The sequence below is a fragment of the Schistocerca americana genome, chromosome 4 (assembly GCF_021461395.2).
Source record: "Schistocerca americana isolate TAMUIC-IGC-003095 chromosome 4, iqSchAmer2.1, whole genome shotgun sequence".
Lineage (NCBI taxonomy): Eukaryota > Metazoa > Arthropoda > Insecta > Orthoptera > Acrididae > Schistocerca > Schistocerca americana.
Window position 1 is genome coordinate 430880046 of NC_060122.1, and position 22888 is coordinate 430902933.

The window sequence follows — 22888 nt, forward strand, 5'->3', positions numbered from 1 at the left end:
ATTACACGTGCAAGTTTTCCTGTCAGATAGCTTATATGGTCATCCCATGAGAGCCTTTGGTCTATTTTTAGTCCCAGTAGTTTGACACTGTGATTCTCTGCTTTCCGTACCTTCAGATTAAAATAAATTTCCTCTGTTTTTGTGTAGTTTACACGTAACTCGTTAGCAATACACCACACCTTTCAAAAAGTTCATTATTTTTGTTTACCACCTCTTGCATACTCTCATCTGTACCATGAACCTTTCTCAGAATGAAAACCAATCAATTACTGTTTATTCAGAAACATCAGTTTCATGCTTAACATATTTAATGAAGGACTGGTAACAGAAATATTGTGTTAACATAACTATTCTATAAAGACTGAGTCTCAACTTTTCCAATCGTGTACCACCCCTGATAGGCTGGCATAAATTATCCCAGTGGCACCTCCACATGTAGCCATCAGAAGAACATTGAGCAAAACCTTCATCAATCTCATGTAATTATATGGGTGACATTTATTGTATTCCCCAACAAGGATATACAAGAACAATTGATCTCACCCATTAGCGTCGTACAGTTTATACCAGTAGACAAAACAGATATTTTGAAATTATAAAAATTAAATTAATAAATTATTTAATATTAATGTGAAATTTTTCTCCAGAAATTCCTGAAAGTTGCTAAAGCAGTAAACTTGGCTTTGCAGTTTTTTCAGGTTTGTAAATATGCTAAGGTCAGTACTTGTGTAACAGTGGCAGTTAGCTTGCATATTTGTATAGGGCTGTTTTGGATTTCACAAGATTCTGATTTTTGTTTCAATATTTGTGAATGGATGTGCTACACTGTGAGGGTCATTGAATAACACACTGCATCTATCTTGAAAACAGTTCTGATTTAAGCCTGCAGTATTTTCATACACTATCTTATCTCATTTGCTGTTTGTGAGTTGCTTGGTAGTAGCTGCTGTGTCCTCTGTGAACAATTGTCTGAGGTGTTACAACTCAGTCTGTTAGAGGTACTTGGTCTGGACAGGGGACACAGCTTCAGGCAGTATGAGGACTTTTAAGAATATGTTTATCAATCTCATTCAAGTTCGACATATGATGTCGAAACCAAAATTTCTTATTGAAGAATCTTCATATTCATTCCTACAAGACCTAGGTTTACAGAAAATAAACCCAGGAGTTTACAATGGAAAGTGGACTGCTAGTGGGGAGGTAACGTATGAGTGTCTTTGATGACTTCTTCAGCATTGTATAATACTAGAACAGTCATATGGTGGTTACAAAATTGTGGAAGTTTTTTTATCAGCATTTCTATATTTTTTGGGGATGTTGAAACAAAATTGTGCTGCTGCCGTATAGGAAGTTGGCCTAAAAATTAAAAATGCAAAAAATTTCAAAATTTTTGTCCTTTTTGTGGTGTTTTACTTATATCTCAAAAACTATGCATTTTTCAAGGACGAACACTCTATACAGAATTAAAGCAGACAAAATTTCCTACAAGATTCAGTAGTAAGTCTGATTTTCTGACAAGCGGCATCAGCCTAGAGCATGTTGAAAAGCAGTGATTTTTTAGCCCTTTTGTGAAAATGTCAAAAATGTTACTTCCACCCCCTACAATTATAAAAATATACATGTTATAAACAAAAAATCCTACAACAGACATCTGTAACATTCAGTTTTCTCGTGAGGGGGAGGGAGCAAAGTAAAAATTACCAAAAACATCTTCTGCATTCTACAGCCAAACAGCACCTTCCCTCTGTTTATCTCGCATGAGTGCTATACTTTCAGTGTATTATGCCTAAAAGAAGTTATTTTGAATGGATTAATGGCAAAACATGTTTAATTAAAAAATAACAAATTATATTTACAATGTATTAAGTACATGACACTGAACAGAAAGATGAAAATGAAATCTGTATGTAGCAATGTAATGAAGTAATTGAATGTTGAGCTCAGTATTGGGTCATCGCTTCAAGTAGTTTCTCCATCTGGAAAAGAAAGAAGGCATTTAATGATATGGTGGCCTAGGAAATGTTGTGAAGGGTTTTGGGCAATGGAAGGACCACACAAAGTGTCAAGCTATGGAGAGTACAAGCTGAACAGTGAGTTGTTGCTGTTCTCCACTGAGGAACTTGGAGCTGAATGATTAATGTCATGACAGAGAGAAATTGCTTAGTGAAGATGCAGAATCCATTGCATGAATTAATACCTTCTGTCACCTCAGCTACAATGGGCTCATCCAGGCTATCTTTATCTTCTATATAAAAATTGTCATCAGTGTTAGAGCATGAACCTTCACATTGTTGGCACATTTTCATGAAGAAGACCCCACTGACACTGGCAGTCTGTCTTGTATTTGCAAGATATAGGCTGCAGAAGCCTTTCAGGAGCTGGAGGTTTCAGAGTGGTAATGGTAGGCAAAGCACTTTTGTCAGCTTCCTCCTCCACTGCTCTGGATCCAAGTAGTTTCTGATCCATTGCTGCATCTGATAGAAAACTCTGGAGGTGTGTGGGAGGCCTGCAGCTTCAGTGGGAGGTATGGATGCTGTGTCTGCTGATGCCTTGTAGGCTGATGTCATGTACTGCTTATACCTTAGTCTTGTTGAGTATTGTGGTTGGATGGCTACCACCATAAAAGGCAATCCAGAATTTCTAACCAACAGCTGTTATTTCCTTTGGATGGGTTGAAGGATCAGAGCATGTAATAACACTTAATTTGAGGTTCAGGTTTTCAGAGAGGTCTTGAGAAATTTAACCTTATCTTGGTAAAATAATTATGTAAAGTCTCAACTACTCACTGTGGAGGAAGAGCATGTAGTTGGCAACACTCTTCTCCATTGCACTTACCAGATGGTAGATGGGATGAAGGGTTGTACCTCTTCCTGGCTAATGGAAATACACATTGGGGAAGTTTGGAGACCCATAATTATGAGCAGAGGATCATTGTCTCCTCCCAGAATTGTGAACCTCCTGTAAGCTGAAGTCAGGTATTATGTCATCTGTACCAAAAGTATGTCTACACCATCAGCTGCCTGCTTGGATGTGATTCTACTTTCATTGCATTTTTCATCATCATTGTGATTAACTATTCCTAGTTTTTCCACTCAACAGAAAATATATTTGTGAAACTTTTGGTGTCATGCTTTTGCTAAATTGTATCTCCACAGACTGCTTTTTGGTCAACCCCCTCAAGCACTCCATGGGCATGGTAGTCTTCTGACTATCATGGGTACCCATCAAACACATTTGTCACGCTTGATTGTACTTACTTCATACAAAATGGATATATGAGTCAAAAATTTGTTTGAAGGTATGCCCATATGACCACATGAATCTGTGCAATAAGAAACCCCCATCAGTCACATATACTGTACTACAAGGATCCAGAGCAATGGAGGCGGAAGTTGACAGAAAATGGGTTGGCTGCTATTACCACACTGAAACTCTCTCAAGAGGGTTCTTAAGGTTATATCTTGTAAGAGCACCTGCTGAGGTGACAGAAGGTATTTGATATTTTGCAGAATTCTGTATCTTTACTAATCAGTTTTTCTCTCCCTTAACATTAATCAATCAGTTATAATTTTCTCAGGTGAAGAACAGTAACAACTCACATTTCAGCCATGGCCTTCCACAGCCTCTGATGCTTTGAGTGGGCCTTCCATTGCTCATCAGGAAATCAAATCTGAGTAGTGCATTTTATAGGATATTGTGCGTGGTTTAATTCTGTATGGAGTGGTTACCTTTGAAAAACACATAATTTTTGAGATATTAGTGAAAAGCTGAAAAAAGCATAAAGGTTTTGAGATCTTTTGCATTTTTTGTTTTGAAGTTGACCTTTTACAAGACAGCATACATAAAATTTGGTTTCAGCACCACAGAAAACCTATACAGCCATTAAAAACAAAACTTCTACAATTTTGATATGAAAATGGCTGTTCTGAACACTAATAACAGAAATGCCATTCAAAGCATCATCTTCAAAAAACACTGCTGCACTTGCCATTGTACAGTTTCTGTGAGACAGAAACATCCAGGTATTTTTATGAGTTGATTGATACAAATTGTGACTTACTGATTTTACTGTCATGAGATACATGTGTTTTTATTTTGTGAAGTGAATCATTTTACATTTACGAACATTTAAAGCAAATTGACAATCTCTGCAAAACTCTGAAACATTATCAAAATCTGTCTGGATATTTGTGCAGCTAGTTTCAGACACTCCTTCATTATAGATAAGTGTGAAGTTACTAGTTATTAATATTGCCTGCGAGGTCATTAATATACAACATGGACAGCAAGTGTCTCAACACATGAGTGCACCTGAAGTTACTTCTGAAGCTGTTGGTGACTCTCTATCCGAGATAACTTGCTGCATCCTCTGTAATAAAAAACTCCTCAGTCCAATAACAATTTTTTCAAAGCCTGTACAGTTATACTTTTGCCTTAATCCATGGCTTCCAGGGTGTCATGTGAGATAGTGTGAATTGCATTTCACATAACTGATGTATTCAGAATGCACGCTCGTTACTGTGGAAAAGGTCATTGTGTTCAAGAGGGCTCATTTTGTTTGATCTCAGAAGGTGTTCCAAAAGGATGTCAAGGATTCTGGATGGTAGTTTTTTGGATCACTTCTGCTGCCCTTCTTTTAAACATGTGTAATCTGTGATTTCTTCCAACAACTGGGCACAGTTCTTTGTTAGAGGGTTCTATGCTGTCGTATGATTAAAAAAGAGACTTATTCAGTCAAAAATTTGCTATAGCATCTGGTAGTGTCTACATCAGACCCTGGAGATTTACACTACTGGCCCTTAAAATTGCTACACCGAGAAGAAATGCCAATGGTAAACGGGTATTCATTGGACAAATATATTATACTAGAACTGACAGGTGATTACATTTTCATGCAATTTGGGTGCATAGATTCTGAGAAATCAGTACCCAGAACAACCATCTCTGGCCGTAATAACGGCCTTGATACGCCTGGGCATTGAGTCAAACAGAGCCTGGATGGCATGTACAGGTACAGCTGCCCATGCAGCTTCAACTTGATACCACAGTTCATCAAGAGTAGTGACTGGCATACTGTGACGAGCCAGTTGATCAGCCACCATTGACCAGACATTTTCAATCGGTGAGAGATCTGGAGAATGTGCTGGCTATGGCAGCAGTCAAACATTTTCTCTATCCAGAAAGGCCTGTACAGGACCTGCAACATGCGGTCATGCATTACCCTGCTGAAATGTAGGGTTTTGCAGGAATCAAATGAAGGGTAGAGCCAAGGGTTGTAACACATCTCAAATGTAATGTCCACTTTTCCAAGTGCCATCAATGCGAACAAGAGGTGACAGAGACATATAACCAATGGCACCCCATACCATCACGCCAGGTGATACGCCAGTATGGTAATGACGAATACACGCTTCCATTGTGCGTTCACCGCAAAGTCGCCAAACATGGATGCGACCATCATGATGCTGTAAACAGAACCTGGATTCATCCGAAAAAATTATGTTTTGCCATTTGTGCACCCAGGTTCGTCACTGAGTACACCATCACAGGTACTCCTCTCTGAGATGCAGTGTCAAGGGTAACTGCAGCCATGACCTCCGAGCTGATAGTCCATGCTGCTGCAAACGTCATCAAACTGTTTGTGCAGATGGTTGTTGTCTTGCAAACGTCCCCATCTATTGACTCAGGGATCAAGACGTGGCTGCACAATCCATTACAGCCATGCAGATAAGATGCCTTTCATCTTGACTGCTAGTGATATGAGGTCGTTGGGATCCAGCACGGTGTTCCGTATTACCCTCCTGAACTCACGGATTCCATATTTTACTAACAGTCATTGGATCTTGACCAACGCGAAATGCTGAGTCACACAGATAGGCACAACAAAAAGACTGTTTAGAAAATGAGTTTTCAGCCAACAAGCCCTTTGTCAGAGATAGAACACACATATACACACACACACACACACACACACACACACACACACACACACACACACACACACACACACACACGTGCTACTCACATACACATGACTGCAGTCTCTGGCTGCTGGGACCATACATATTTACATGCCCACCTCTGTAGCCAAGGTTGTTATCCACATGTGTGTGCTGTGGCACTCAACTCAAAGGTAAGCTGGTACAAATCCTGATGGTAGATGAAATTTCCACTGTCAGTATTTGGCCTGCAACGTCCCGGCAGCCAGTGACTATGGTCATGTGTGTGTGAGTTGCATTTGCGCGTGTGTGTGTGTGTGTGTGTGTGTGTGTGAGAGAGAGAGAGAGAGAGAGAGAGAGAGAGAGAGAGAGAGAGAGAGAGAGAGAGAGAGAGAGAGTTCTGTCTCCAATGAAAGCGTTGTTATCCAAAAGCTCATTTTCTGACAGTGTTTTTGTTGTTCCTATGTGTGACTCAGCATCTCTGCATCTCATTTTCATAATATTGTCACATTATATCCAAGATTTTCCATTGTTGAACTTTTTACTCTTATTACACATATAAAAAATAAATCTATGAACAGTTAAATATAAATGAATTACCTTTACATAATTATACAGTCCTTTACTAAAAAGCTTCATGGGAACTAACTGAGATATGGATGGCTTTGAAATATGGAATAAATTGACAAGTCTTTGACAGAAATCTCCCACTGCCAAAAATGAAGAATAAAAGCACTTTTACTTCACAGGAATTAATTTTCTGAAACTGCCTTTCTTCGAAACAACAGCTCCAGTAATATTCATTAGCAGCATACTAACCACCAAAGATGACTGTGTCTTTTTCTTTGTCTGCTTATTTCATCAAGCATTATTAACGCAGCAACACATATCACTAATTCTTCCTCATCACTTGTCATGGTGCAGCTCTCCATGTGAGCACACCAAGTGAAATGTTTGCTGCCAGTTCAGCGTAGCAGATGCTGCAAATACGTAATATGTAGAAATGTTTGTTGCTAGTGTACTGTCTCCACAAACCAAGTCGACACTTGGCACAGTGTGTGGTGGGAGTGACCACAAAGGCATTTCCTATTTAAGGCCTGACCATCAGTCACCATGATGAGTCTCAACATGGTTGGACAGTAGATGGGGATGTGAACAACAAACATTGTTGCCAACATCTTGCTGACTTTGGTGAAGCAATGTTGGAAACAATATTGTGAAGAGAAACATGTCTTTAAACCCAGTGTAAACATGGCATAATATGCAGAAATGTTTGTCACTAGTGTACTGTCCACACAAACCAAGTTGACACTTGGCACAGTGGCTGATCGGAACAAGCATAAAGGCATTTTCCATTTACGGTCACTCTCATCAGCCATTGTGGCAAGTATCAACTTGGTTTGTATGTACAGTAAGCAGCAATGTCAGCAATGAACATTGTTGCCAACATGTTGCTGACTTAAATGGAGCAATGTTGCAAACAATGCTATGAACAGAAACATGTTTTAAATGCATTGTGAAGGTGGCTTTAATAATACTTGAAGGTTCATACAGACAAAATGAAATGCATCATTATCGTTGGTGGATGAAAACATATCATACAAGAACTGGCAGGAGAAACTTGCTCTGGTTTATTAACTGCACTTGGATATTAACTGTTGATACTCAATTTCTGGAAAATATGTTAGCACTGTTTGTTTCAAAAAACAAATTTCAGTAATGCAATTATAATCAGTCAAAGACTTGCCATTACTCTTTGATTTTTTGGCAATGAGAGATTCATTCCAGAGCCTTGGAAATTTAAGTAAGTACCATAAATGAAAAACATAATTAAATATACATATTATCGAATTTTTATTCATTTGATGTCACACAGATCATCAAAAATTAGTTTCTCAGTAGTGTCATCAGTTTTGAAATTGCTTACAAATGTGACAGTCTGCTGTCATTCAATTTTTTTCTGAAAAAATCTTAATAAAACAAACAGAAACAGAACATGGAACATCTCTTTACAGCAGATGATGATGAAATGCAGAATGTAAACATACAGTAACACTGTACACTGGTGACTTGTGGTAGCTGCCCTGAAACATTGTTTCCTTTGATCTGTACTGACACTGCTGTTCCTGTGTTTTGAAACATGTTTCCAAATGGTGTCCACAAGTAGAAGTCTGGAACATTTCTGAAGCTAAGTGTGTACACAATGATCTTAAAGTGCAGCATAGAGTGGATACTTTAGAGAACAGCTGGATAATTGATCTCCTGGACAAAGTGGGAATATTCATCCATGGGCAAGAGTGGAGAAAGGAGATCCTATATGAAATTACAGAGTTCACGAACTCACATTTCATCATGTTGTTCAGTTCAATACTATTATAATAGTAAATACTTAAAAATTAAGAATATTTTTGAGTCTGTGCTCCAGAAATATCTTTTAAATTCATTAAAATAATGTTTATCTGTGATTAAAAACATCAGATTGTCACAGTCTCTCTATTGTAATATAATATCAAAACCAACACCCAGACATGACAGCAAGATAAGCAGAAAAGCTGATCCACATGCAATGATCTATCTGCACAAATGTCTGAGCATGCAATATATTCCCACAAATGCCATGCATTCATACAAAAATATTCTGCTGGCCGACATCTGCCAGTCAGTGAGAGAACTTTCAGCAGCAAGCAATCACCCCACTCTGAAAGGGTATTTCAGATTTAAAATTTTTAATATCGGTATCTGAACAAGCATTGAGTGTAATAATACATAACACTTTAAAAACTGTATGTGTGTCCTGGAGATGGATTTCATGAATACGAGTCACATATGTCAGTTATGTAATATATCAATTGTGACAGACAGCATTTTAACATTTTTATTTGTGCTTTGAAGTGCATGTATTCCAATAAAATATAGGGCTGATCAGTGAGGTAACTTTCACTTTGCTTCTAATGTGCAAATCAACCCAAGGGTACTCTTCCATTTTGACTGACTTTGAATAAGTTCTAGTTTGCAGCAAACTGAGACACACATTTTTTTTATACATGCCCACACAGCCATTAAAGGGGTGAAACACCCTCTTGAAAAAAATATTTCTGAATGAATGTTGTTGAAATGGAAATAAATATGAAAAAAACTTCAAATAAAAGTTCTATTGTTTTTAATGTACATTACAACAGTGCAACAATATTTTTCAAAAAGTCATCTTTTTGAAACCCCTCTCTCCCACTATTTTGTTTTCCATTTTGACCATTGACTAATAGTAAAATGTGTATCATTGTTAATACAAAATTAAATTACATATGATGAAGTGGCATTCCAAAGACACATTTGTCAGAAATAAGCTAGAAATATATCTGTATCACTGTATGCATCCCAATGTATGTCTGGTTCAATGCAGTTGCCATTGTATTTTTTTGTCATTTTTTTTGTTTTCAAGTTGTAACCTGTTCAGATTTAATTAAATTTTTGTACATTATTGTTGTATCACTATTGTAAATCTGAATAATATTGAGGAAGTGCAGCATTGTTCAGGAAAAAAATGCTGACTGCACTTTGATTTTGACTACATATCCAACACTCACAAAGTCAATAACACACTTACCCACACACTTAGTGTGGCACACAGTATTCCTCTCACACCACTTTTCCCCACTCTGTTGCCCATACGCTTCAGTAAGGTTGATTGGCTGAAGGAAAGAAAGGGGGAATTATATCTTTCTTCCTGCTCCTGTCATGAAACTTGCAATTGTTTTTTACCTAAATAATTCTGTGCTTCATCATTATTGTACAGATTTACAACTGTATTACAATAATAATGTTCAAACAATTTTGAATAAAACATAATTACATCTGATCAATGAAGGAAAAAATAGAATGCTACTTACCATAAAGATGATGCATTAAGCCTTCATCAGAAAAAGGGAAACACACATCATGTATTCAAACAAGCAAGCACACCTCACAAACACATGACTGAAAACCCCGGCATCTTGGGCCAGAATGCAAATATCACCTGGGATGGAAGGAGCTGTGTGGATCGGGTGGGGTAGGTGGAGGGGAGAGAGGAGCACTGTCTGCAGAGTGTGCAGGAACTAGAACTCCAACAGGTGCAGTGTGAGGAGGTCATGGAGCAGGGAGATGGAGGAAAATGGAGTGAAATAGGAGGGGAGAGTGAAGAGATGGATGGGTGTGGTGGTAGAGCGTGCCAAACAAAGAGGGAGAGAGACGAGGATGTGGAGGAGTTGGTAGGACAGAGGGGGTGGAAACTGTTAGGTGGAGGGTGTTGGCTTGGATAGTGAAGCAGCCATTGAAATCAAGTGTATTCTGTTCAGCTGCATGTTGTGCCACAGGATGGTCTACCTTGCTCTTGGTCACAGTTTGGCAGTAGTGATTCATAGACAGCTGGTTGGTGATCACACCAATACAAAAAGCTGTGGAATGATTGCAACATAGGTGGTAAATGACATGGTTGCTTTCACAGGTGAACTGACCTGTTATGGGATAGTATGAACCAGCTTGATGGGAGAAAAGTCCAGATCATGAAGATATCATCAGTGAAACTGAACCAGACTAGGGGTTTGGCATTACGGAAGGCTAGAAATGTCTCCTTTGGATGGCCCACAAACAGGCTGTCTTAGGAGGGTGCCATGTGTTTCCCCATGGCTGTGCTACAGATTTCTTTGTATATCTTCCCTTCAAAGGAGAAGTAGCTTTGCTTTAGGATAAAGTTAGTAATGTGTACAAGGGGCGTTTGAAAAGTCCGTGCAAAAATAAAAACGACTTTTTTATTTTTTGACATTATCTCCTTTTAGACTTATACACTTTGTCCAATGCTGTTCTAATTTGTTGATCCCTTCCAAATAATAGGATTTATCCAAGTCTGCAAAACAGCTGTTAGTTGCTGCAATCACCTCCTCGTTTGAATAAAATATTTGTCTCGCCAACCATTTCTTCAAATTGGGGAACAAATAGTAGCCTGAGGGAGCCAAGTCTGAAGAATAGGGGAGGGGAGGGGGGGGGGGGAAATGAGTTGGAATTCTATTTCCAATAATTTTGTGACCACAACTGCTGAGGTGTGTGCCGGTGCAATGTTTGATTGAAAAGCGCATTTTTGCGCTCCAATCCCCGGAGTTTATCTTGCTAGCTTGGTTTTCAAACGGTCCAATAACAATGAATAATATGCACCTGTAATAGTTTTACCCTTTTCCAGATAGTTCATGAGGATTAACCCTTGAAAATCCCAAAAGACAGTCACCATAACCTTTCTGGCTGAAGGAATGGTCTTCGCCTTTTTTGGTGCAGATTCTTCCTTGGTAACCCATTGTTTAGATTATTTTTTGGTCTCATGATTATAGTTGTTGTGACAGTGCCACGACATTCAAAAGTGCCGCTACGTTAGTACGCGAACACGGCGATAGAGCCGCTCCGCAGCTCGGCCGAGCGCGGGAGCGCCACCTGGTTATGAACGGCGCCGGCCGCATGTCACGGCCCGGCAGTCGAATGACAGATACGGAGTTAGTAACATGTAACCCACGAGTGTTTCTACTTTTGTATCTCCACGCACTTTATTAGTGATTAAAGGTTATAACACTTTTTGGCGACGAGGTCGGATTTTTTTTTTTTCCCTGCGTTGTGGACTTGTGTGTTCGTGTCGGGGCAGACATGGAACAGCTTATGCAAGCGCTTATTGAACAACAAACACAGCTGACGGCTGCTATTCAGGCGTTGTCGACGTTGCTTACTCATCGTCTGTCTTCCTCTTCTCCGCCTCCGTTCCCTCCTTATGACGAGGCCGCTGAAGACTGGGAGGATTATGAGAAGCGTTTGCGGCAACACTCTTGGCTTTCGGCGTTGTCGACGCTCCTATGTGTAAGTCGTTGTTTCTATCTTGGATTTCCCCACGGATCTATCAGCTGCTATCTCAGTTAGCCCCTCTGCGGGAACCTGCCTCTCTGTCCTTCCAAGAAATGTGTGACTTATTGTCTAACTATTACCGAAAAAACACCCATGTCGTTGCCGCCCGCGTGGCTTTTTACCGGTGTCGTAAACAGCCCCATCAATCTTACCGGGCTTGGGCGGCGGAACTACACGGTCTGAGTCGGAAATGTCAGTTTGTCACGGACACTCATCATGAGTCTTACGCTGATTCAATGGTTCGGGACGCTATTTTACGGCTTGCTCCTGATAAAGAAGTTCGGCAACGTGCCTTACAATTGCCAAACCCGTCGTTGTCGGAAGTTCTCAGCATCGCTCAATCGTTTGAAGTGTCTCACGCTGCTGGTGCGCAAATAGACGCGTGGTGTGATGTAGGCGCTGTCCAGACCACGTTCGACGCAGACAATGTGCCTGTTTCACAGGGAAACGACGATGTGGCGGCGGTGCACTCGCGTCAACAACGTCGCGTTGGGCCGCCACGCTCGCAGCGAAAACAGCAACCACAGAAGCAGGTTCGTTCCGCCCTTCCTTCTTGTCCACGTTGTTTCGTGCAGCATGACAGAGCCGCGTGTCCAAAACGTTGGGCCACGTGTAATTCCTGTAGGAAAAAAGGCCACATTGCTTCTGTGTGTCAGTCCCCTAACGTTCCTGTCGACGAGGACGAGGCATCGGACATGGATGTTAACTGTGTGCTTTCTCAAACGAATAAGTTGTTTGTTACTGTTCGTGTTCTGGATAAAGACATTCGCATGCAAGTGGACACTGGCTCTGCAGTAACTCTCATTAATTCTCGCACGTATTTGGAGTTGGGCTCCCCTCCCTTGTCTCCTGTTACGCGTAATCTACGAACTTATAATAAGCAGAAAATTCCTATCGTTGGCCAGTTTGATGCTTCCACTGCCTACAAGTCTGTTGTTAGGCCCCTCACGTTTTATGTGGTGGATCATGCGGGCACTGAAAACCTGTTCGGTTATGATGCTTTCCAGTTGTTCGGGTTTTCCATTGATGATGATGTGCACCTCATATCTGAGGACATTCCGTATCCCCAGCTGGATGGCTTGTGTTCTGAATTCTCGTCCGTGTTCTCTGCTGGTCTGGGTCGTGCCAAGGATTTTGAAGCCCACATTACTCTTAAACCTATGGCTCGCCCTAAGTTTTTCCGGGCACGCCCTATTCCGATGGCGTTGCGTGCGCCTGTCAAAGCTGAGATAGACAGGTTAACGGCTTCGGGGATTCTCCTTCCTGTTACCTCCAGCGAATGGGGATCGCCCATCATGGTGGTTTCTAAACCAAACGGGAGTCTGCGATTGTGTGGTGATTTTAAAGCCACTGTCAACGCTCAGAACCTCATTGACACTTATCCTCTTCCCCGTCCTGAGGAGTTACTTACCAAGCTCGCTGGGGGCCAGTTCTTTTCCAAACTTGACCTATCGGAGGCGTACCATCAGTTGCCATTGGATGCATCTTCCAAGGAATTTCTCGTCATCAACACTCCTTGTGGGTTGTATCAGTACCAGCGGTTACCATTTGGCGTCTCTAGTGCGCCGGCCATTTTTCAGCGGTTTTTGGAACAGCTCACGGCTTCCGTTCCCGGCTGCATCAACTACCTGGATGACATTGTTGTCACGGGGGCCTCCCCTGAGGAGCACCTTCGCAATTTGCGTTCACTGTTTCGGGTTCTGCATTCAGCAGGGTTGAAGTGCAATCTGGACAAGTCTCAGTTCTTCCAACCCTCCATTGTGTATCTTGGTTTCCACTTGTCCCGTGAGGGTATACGCCCTCTACGACAGCACGTTGCGGCCATTACCGCTCTACCCCGGCCGTCTATGGTCAAAGAACTTCAGGCGTTTCTAGGCAAGGTTGCTTATTATCACAAATTCATTCCCTCCGCGGCGGCGGTGGCTCATCCTCTGCATCAGCTGTTACGCAAAAACATTCCTTTCTGTTGGTCCGCCGAGTGTGAGCAGGCTTTTGTCCGCCTGAAGGCTCATTTGCAGTCGGCGCCTTGTCTTGCCACATTCCGTCCGGGTCAGCACTTGGTTCTGGCGACTGATGCGTCACAGTATGGCCTAGGGGCTGTTCTCGCCCATCGGTATGAGGATGGGTCGGAACGACCCATCGCCTACGCTTCAAAGACCCTCAATGATGCCCAACGGCGTTACTCTCAAATAGAAAAGGAGGCGCTCGCTATCATTTATGCTCTGAAAAAGTTCAGCGTTTTTTTGTATGGTTCTAAGTTTCACCTCATCACCGACCACAAGCCGCTGGTCTCTCTGTTCAGCCCCTCGGCGTCGCTTCCGGATAAGGCAGCTCACCGCCTGCAACGTTGGGCCTTATACTTGTCTCGTTTTCACTATGAGATTCACTATCGCCCCACGGCCCAGCACGCCAACGCTGACGCGTTGTCGCGTTTGCCGATGGGCCCCGACCCGGTTTTCGATCGCGATGAACTCCTCTGTTTCCACATTGATGAGGAAGAACATCGTGCGGTCGAGGGTTTTCCACTTACAGGTTCGCAGGTCGCGTCGGCTACTGCGCGGGATCCGGTCCTGCGTCAGGTGATTGGTTTTGTTCAGCGGGGTTGGCCGGACAGGACCAAGGGCCGGGCGTCGGATCCCCTTCGCAACTACCATGCCTTGCGCCTTCGTCTGTCTGTTCGTGAGGGTGTTGTTCTTCTGGCCACGGATGGTGCATCTCCACGGGTTGTGGTGCCCGCCTCTCTTCGCAAAGCTGTTCTCAAACTATTGCATGAGGGCCATTGGGGGATTTCTCGGACTAAGTCCCTGGCCCGCAGGCACGTTTATTGGCCCGGTATCGATTCGGACATCACCCACATGGTCGCTGCGTGTGATCAGTGTGTTCAACAACTGGCTGCGCCTCGTACTCTGCCCTCTCCGTGGCCTGATCCGGCGCAGCCGTGGGAACGGGTGCACGCTGACTTTGCCGGCCCCTTCCTCGGCACTTATTGGCTACTGTTGATTGACGCCTTCTCGAAGTTTCCGTTTGTTGTTCGCTGTCCGTCGGTCACCACTGCGGCGACGACGTTGGCTTTGTCAAAAATCTTTGTGCTAGAAGGTCTTCCATCCACGATTGTCACGGACAATGGCCCTCAGTTCTCTTTGCAGGCCTTCCGTGATTTTTGTACTGGACAAGGGATTCATCATGTTACAGCACCGCCCTTCCATCCGCAATCAAATGGGGAGGTCGAGCGCCTTGTCCGCACTTTCAAAAGCCAAATGAAAAAATTCCTTAGTGATTTTTCCACAGATGACGCTCTGTTGCAATTTCTGAGTTCTTATCGCTTCACGCCTCTGGGTGATCGCAGCCCTGCTGAACTCTTGCATGGCCGCCAACCGCGCACCCTACTGCATCTGCTTCACCCTGTCAGGCCTTGTACTGTGTCCCCTAGTGCGGGAAAATACCCGGTGGGCGCCGACGTGTGGGCACGGGGGTATGGATCTCGCCCTAAATGGATTCCAGGGGTGGTCCAGGCTCTTCGCGGCCGCCGGCTTTGTGAAATACGTACGGACGATGGCATGGTTGTTCGCCATTACGACCAGATGAGCCCACGAGTGGTGGCCACGCCGGTACCACCGCCCCTTCTTTCGTCTCCACCAGCCCGAGAAGCCAGTCCTGTCGCTGCTGCCGATCTTCCGGGTGTGTTGCTGCCGCCGCCGTCGCTACCGCTTCCGAGTATGCCGGAACCGGCCCCAGTCGCGACGCCGCCTTCTCCGGGACCCATCTCGCTGGAGCACACCCCCAGGTCCACGACACCTATGGATGCTGCTCCGGAGTTTTCACCCATCATCTCGTCCAGGAGGCACGTTCCACGCGCCAGCTTCCGTCCTGGACATTTTCGACCATACTCTCGTGTTTCTCCGCGGGATCTTCTCGGGACCTCCCAAGAGGCCATGGATGTCTCCGCACTGTCCGTGTCTCCACGAAAGTGAGCGTTTTTTTTTTTCAAGGGGGGAAAAGTGTTGTGACAGTGCCACGACATTCAAAAGTGCCGCTACGTTAGTACGCGAACACGGCGATAGAGGCGCTCCGCAGCTCGGCCAAGCGCGGGAGCGCCACCTGGTTATGAACGGCGCCGGCCGCATGTCACGGCCCGGCAGTCGAATGACAGATACGGAGTTAGTAACATGTAACCCGCGAGTGTTTCTACTTTTGTATCTCCACGCACTTTATTAGTGATTAAAGGTTATAACAATAGTAATGTATCAATGTTTCATCCACAGTGAGGAAATTATGCTTAAAGTCCTGCAGATTCTTCCTGAACAGCTGCAAACCATCCTTGCAACACTTCACACAATTCCATTTTTGGTCAAGAGTGAGCAATCGCAGAACCCATCTTGCGGGTAGCTTTCTCATGTCCAAATGTTTATGCAAAATATTATATACCCATTCACTCAAGATGCCCACAGCACTAGCAATCTCATGCACCTTAACTCTTCTGTCATCCATCACCAAATCATGGATTTCATCAATGATTTCTGGAGTCATAACCTCCACAGGAATGTTCAGCATCACTTGTGCCCATATGGCCACTCTGAAAATTTTGAAACCGCATATATACTGTTCTAATGGAAGGTGCAGAGTCACTGCAATGTTTATCAAGCTTCTCTTTAGTCTCCTGAGGCGTTTTGCCTTTCATAAAGTAATGTTTATCACCACATGAAATTCTTTTTTGTCCATTTTTTGACAATCACTCGACTTGCTTGATTCACATGAATGCCAAACACAAAGAAATAAACCAATTTGGCTGAAACTTGGTGTGCATTCTATCCAAAGATGCTACTAACTGAACATGATCTCGATACATGTCGGTGGTGCCATCTCTCAGACTTTGCATGGACTTTTCAAATGCCCCTCATATGAAGATTGAGGTAGTGGGTTTTGAGTCTGAACGACGTTGGGAATGTGGGGTGTCACAGAGGTGAGGAGGGAAATGGATTCAGGGGAGAAATTCTAGGGAGGGCCCAAGCTTAAGCAGGGTGAACCTCTGGGATGGGGTCACTCCAGCAGAGTTTATATGTGCAGGAGCCAGATAATTAGCAGAGCTCTTCAGCCAGGTACTCACTGTGATTCATAAAAACAGTGTAGAAACCTTTATCTGCAGGTAGGATGATTAGGTCAGGACCTGTTTAGAAATTGTGTGTGACATTCTTTCTTCTGTGGGTGGTTAGGTGTGAGGAGAAGAGGATCATGGTTGGATGGTGGTATGAAATAGGAGAGGCAGGGTTCAATGTTGGAATTAGTTTGGCTTTGGATGGAGGGATTGGCAGCATAGAAGTTTTTCCATTGCAGGGATCAGGAGAAGGAGAGTAATTCTTTGACAAGTCCAGCATTGTTAAATTTGGGTGTAGGGCTAAAGGTGAGGCCTTTGGATAGGACTGGCACTTCTGTGGAGCAGAGGGTTTTGTTAGAGTGATCAACACAGTGTTACAGGAATGTATTGATTCTGGATTGTGCGGCAAGTTGAAAAGGTCAGTTAGGAAGTGTTTAAGTGCTGTGAGGAGTGAACAAGGAGGAACACTGTGGATAGGATAGTATAGCAGTTGGATAGTTGTGTCCTGATGTGGCAATAGGATGACAGCAGATTGGATAATATGTGGAGGTGGTGTCCAGAATGCTCCTCCAGGTGCTGGAGAGCAAGAGATTCAGCTTCAGAGATGTGATATGTGAAGTAAGGATACATGGTAACAGCATCTTGTGGAGGGAGCAGAGGCAGCTCTGGGATGCCTGTGCAATGGAGATGTGTATTTGCAGTACCAAGTTTATGAGATCCAAGGACTAGCGGAATCTGAAAATGTGAAAGTCATTGTGAAAGGAGAGGGGGGTGGTGTGGGGTGGGGGGAAGGGATCCAGAAAATGGAATTTTCATGGTTAAAATGTTTGTGGGTTTTTATAGTTTAGGCATCATTTAAGAAGTAGGATGTGAGGCTGGATTTTAGTCAGGAAAGGGTATACTTTTCTGAACTAGTGCATAAAGATGGAACAAGGGTCCATTGTGGCAGGAATGGTGTAAAGGAAACAAGAATGACATGGAAATGGGCAAAATATGTGTTGATGGTGCCTCTTATACAAGAGAAGAGACACATAAAAAATGTGTAAAGACACAAAAAAACATGGAGAGATATGCACAAATACATAAAAATATGCAAAAATGCATGAAACTACGTAAAAATATGCACAAATATGTTAAAAATATACAGTAACATGGGAGATAAGGAACAGACAAAGTATGGGAGCAGTGTGTACTTGTGTGTGTGTGTGTGTGTGTGTGTGTGTGTGTGTGTGTGTGTGTGTGTGTGTGTGTGTGTGTTGCTATAAGGAAAGAAGGGGGGTGGGGGTGGGGGGGGGGGAGGGGGAAGGATTAGGTTGAGGATCACAAGTTCATGTGGTATGAGCAGGTTTGGGAAATAAAATGCTAAAGTACATCATGATGAGGGGTGATGTGGGATCAGTAGGAATAAATATAATTATAACCTTTGGAGGAAAGGATTTGGGGCATCAGATGCAGCATAAACAGTCCATGTGGTCATGAAGCCTGTTTTGTGCACAGATGATCGTTGATACAGTGCACCTAGGAAGTAGATGCAGTTTGGAAGGTGGTAAATAAACACAGGAAAGAAGAGAATGAACAGACACTGAAAAGAGTAATTATTAGAGAATAGTGACAAAGGAAAACAACACAGGGTTGTAGGATGGGAGAAAAGCCATTCGGCAAAAAGTACTTCCTATTCCAGACCTGTCACAGTTTTATCCTATCCCATCAGCTCCACAAAAGTTTCAGTCTTATTCAAAGGCCCTACACCCAAATTTAACCATGTTGGACTTGTGAAAGACTTACTCTCCTTCCCTTGATCTCTGCAATGGGAACAGTTCTTTGCTGCCAATCTCTCCAACCAAAGCCAAACTAATTCCAATATTGAACCCTGCCTCTCCTACTTCATAGCACCATCCAACCAAGATCCTCCTATCCTCCCACCTAACCACCACCTGGTAACCTTCCAGGAATTCCTTACCTCCATCTTACCCTCAATATCCTTGCCCAGATCCCTTAATCATACTACCTCCAGATAAATGTTCCACTAATGTTGCTTTGAATTGCAGTGACTACCTGGCTGAAGGCCTCCACTGATTATCTTGCTCCCTCACCTATAAGCTCTGCCAGAGTGACCCCATCCCAGAAATCCAACACAACCTCTGATCTTTGCTTAAGCCTTGGGATCGTGCCAGAACCTCTCCCCTGAATCCATTTCCCTCCTCACCCTAACTTGGCCCTTACTGACCACCTCCAACCAACTGCCCATAATCTAGCCTCATTATCTGGACTCAGGGTGAAGACAACCTATCTCCATTTCTTCAGAGCCTCAACACCTTCCCTCCCGTCTACTTCACCTCATCTCCTTCAAATCCAGGATGCCACGTTCCTAGACAATGACGTCCATCTCTCTGATGGCTCCATCTGCACCTCTGTCCACTACCAACAGTACCTGCATTTTGACAGCTGTCATCCCTTTTAACAACAAATAATCCCTCCCAACAAGCCTGGCCACTTGGGGATGGTGTATCTGCAGTGACAAGAACTCCCTTGCACAGTATGCTGAGTGTCTCATCAGGCGCTTTTCCCCAGACCTAATCCACAAGCCGATCTCCTGTGCCATATCCCCTCACACATCTAATACTCCCACCATCCCAGCAAGCTAGTGTCCTTTTTGTCTCCCAATACCACCATGGACTGGAACAACTGAACCACACCCTGGGCTAGAACAACTGAACCACATCTTTTCCTGACATGAGGAACAACCTACCCAAGATATTTCCCACCTATTTTAAAGTGATGTTCCCTTATCCACCCAATCTCCACATCATCCTAATCCATCCCTTTGCCACTCCCAATCCCAACCCCTTGCCACAAGCATCAATACACTGTGGAAGACCAGGACACAAGACCTGTCTAATCCATGTACCCAGCACTTCCTATTCCAGTCCTGTCACAGGTATATCCTACCCTATAAGGAGCTGAGCCTCTGGTGAAAGCAGCCACATCATTTACCAGCTCTGTTTCTAAATTCCACAGCTTTTTATATCGGTATGACCATCAACTAGCTATTCCACGAAGATATACTGCCACTGCCAAACTGTGGCCAAGAGCAAAGTAGACCACCCTGTGGCACAAGATGCAACTGAAAATGATATGCTTCATTTCAATGGCTGCTTCTCTACTTGAGCCATCTGGATTCTCCCCTCCACTACTGGCTTTTTGAACTGCGCAGGTGGGAGTTATCCTTACAATGCATTCTCCATTCCCATAATATCCTGGCCTCATGTCTACCCACTCTTCCCTATCACCTCCTCCCCATTCTCGTCTCCTGACCTCTACCAATGCACTCACCCATATTTCCCTGCTCCTCTCCTTTTTCACTCCATTCCCCCCACCCCTCTCTCCCTGCTCCACAACCTCCTGATGCTGCACCTATTGGCATTCTCATTCCTGCACGCTCTGCCCAACAGCACGCTCATCCCCCCCCCCCCCCTTCCCCCCATCCACCCATCCACTTGTACACTGCTAACCCTTCCCTTCCCTTTCCCTGCCCCTCCAGTTTTATGATTCCACCGATGTGATAGTTGCATTTGGGCCCGAGCTGCCAGAGTTGGCGATTATGTATGCATGAGGTGTGCTTGCTTGTGTAAATGAATGGTGTGTGTTTCCCTTTTTCTGATGAAGGCTGTGGCTAAAAGCTTAGGTATAAGTGTCTTTTAATTGTGTCTGTCTGCAACTTAATGTACCATCTTCATCGTAAGTAGCAATCTGTCTTTTCCTACATTGCTGATATTCCTACAAGGGGTTTTGATAATTAAATTGAAAAGATTATAACTAAAAAAATACTAAATATAAAAAGAAAACACAAATAAAACTTAGCAGCCTGAGACTGTGGTCATATGTGTGTGTGTGTGTGTGTGTGTGTGTGTGTGTGTGTGTGTGTGTGTGTGTGTTTGACAAAAGCCTCATTGGTCGAAAGTTTACTTTCTGACAGTATTTTCTTTGTGCCTATCTGTGACACAGCATCTGTGCTATATGTTGAGTAGCAACTATCCTTTTCACAATATTTCCACACAAAATATTCTGTACTTCATAAAATGAAAAGTAAATACATGACTTATTAAACAACCCAATATGACAACTGCCGCTGAAGATCACACATATTGGGAATGTTTACAGCAATGTAGAGATGCTTCTAGTTTACTTCCAACAGACGACTGAATTTAATATTAACAGTGCTTTATGTTTTGCTATTAATCAATTGTCGAAATGAAAAACAAAGTAGCATGAGGAAGGGAAGGGGGTTGTTAAAAAATGTCTTTTTAGATAAATTTGGCTGCACTGTTGTAATCTACATTAAATACCATAGAACTTTAATTTATAAAGTTGTCTTTATCTGTTACCAATTAAAAAGTATTCATTCAGAAATATTAAACTCATTTTTTTCTAAGGGTATGTTTCACATCTTAATTGCTATGTGAGCACATAAAAAAAGGTCTCTTATTTTGCCCTACACTACAACATATTCAAAGCTGATCAAAATTGAAGTGTATCCCTTTGGTACGTACCCCTGTGAGTGTGTAGAGATTTCCAGTTTCCTGCCTGAAATCTACCAGCAACCTGTTATAAACTCTTGCACTAGAATAGAAAACTCCATTCTGAATTATAGACAAAGATTCACCATCTACTGGAATGTTACATTAAAGAACTGTGCAGCCGGCCGGGGTGGCCGAGCAGTTCTAGGCGCTACAGTCTGGAACCGCACAACCGCAATGGTTGCGGGTTCAAATCCTGCCTCAGGCATGGATGTGTGTGATGTCCTTAGGTTAGTTAGGTTTAAGTAGTTCTAAGTTCTAGGGGACTGATGACCTCAGAAGTTGAGTCCCATAGTGCTCAGAGACATTTGAATGATTAATGAACTGTGCAGCTTACCTTTGAACCACTCTTTTTATGAAGCACATGTTCTATTAGAGAGTAACTGCCTTGAAATGCAAGTACCGTATAAGAATACCTATGTCTCCAACGAAACTGCTGCAAGATGTGTCTTTATAAATTTAACACAATATTCTGACTGCATTCTTCTGTAGATTAAATACTTTTATTTTATTTAAAGTGCCACAAAAGATTTTGGCAAAAGACAGTATTGAGTAAAAGTATGCTAGCCATCCCTTATGCATGTCAGTGTAATGACAGAGATTACTAACTGCAGAATAGGCAGAAATAATAATTTTGGTTTGGCCTGTAAGACCTTTTTTCAAAATTACAGTTTCATTGTTTGCTGTGGGTTCTAGAATTCTAAGTAGCCAACTTGCTATGTCAGTCAATGTAATTCTTGGTCTTAACTTTCGTAAAAAAGAGTGGTTCTCATATATTTTAATAAATTCATCAATGACTTCCTTAAAGCACTGGAGTGCATCAAGTATTTTACAATGCACTGTGTATGCAAAGACAAGAAACACCAGTCTGAATAAAGCAGATGGCCCAAACACATTTCACTCACTGAATTTATGGCAATCTACCATCTACACTCTATGATTTGTCTGTGCAGATGTGATTTTCAGCTGTTTTCATGTGTATGGACATACATTTTTTGCCATAAATTTTATAGATTTATGTGCCATTTCCACACTCGCCTCTCCCCCCCTCTCTCCTGACCTCCTCCCCCTAACACTCCCTCCATCCCCTCTAAGGAGCTTCAAGGAGTTCACATAAATACTTGAGGTTTGGAATTCTCTCAATCTGCCCATATTTTGTGACAGGTTTTTGAGTGGGATGTTTTCAGCAGATGTACTTATTTTTTGGAAGGCTATTTTGAGGCCAGTTCCTCCGACACATTTCTTGAGAGTTTCTATGTGTTTGATTGCTATCATTTTGTTGTCTGTTAGTATTGTCAGATTGTCTGCAAGAGCTACACTAAAAATTTGGTTGTAATTCTTAGGTATTGCGAGTGATATGGGTT

The 22888-nt window shown here is 42.8% G+C and overlaps 1 protein-coding gene across 1 annotated transcript in view; it reads left to right on the forward strand.

The window, feature by feature from the left end:
• Nucleotides 1-1003: 1003 nt before the first annotated feature.
• The window catches only part of LOC124612834 (alpha-aminoadipic semialdehyde dehydrogenase-like), a 134997-nt gene continuing 113112 nt past the window's right edge, over nt 1004-22888 (forward strand). Inside the window, exon 1 of the mRNA XM_047141261.1 lies at nt 1004-1200. Within this exon, the coding sequence (XP_046997217.1) occupies nt 1036-1200 (165 nt within the window). The 5' untranslated portion in view covers nt 1004-1035. The remainder of the gene's footprint in view (nt 1201-22888) is intronic.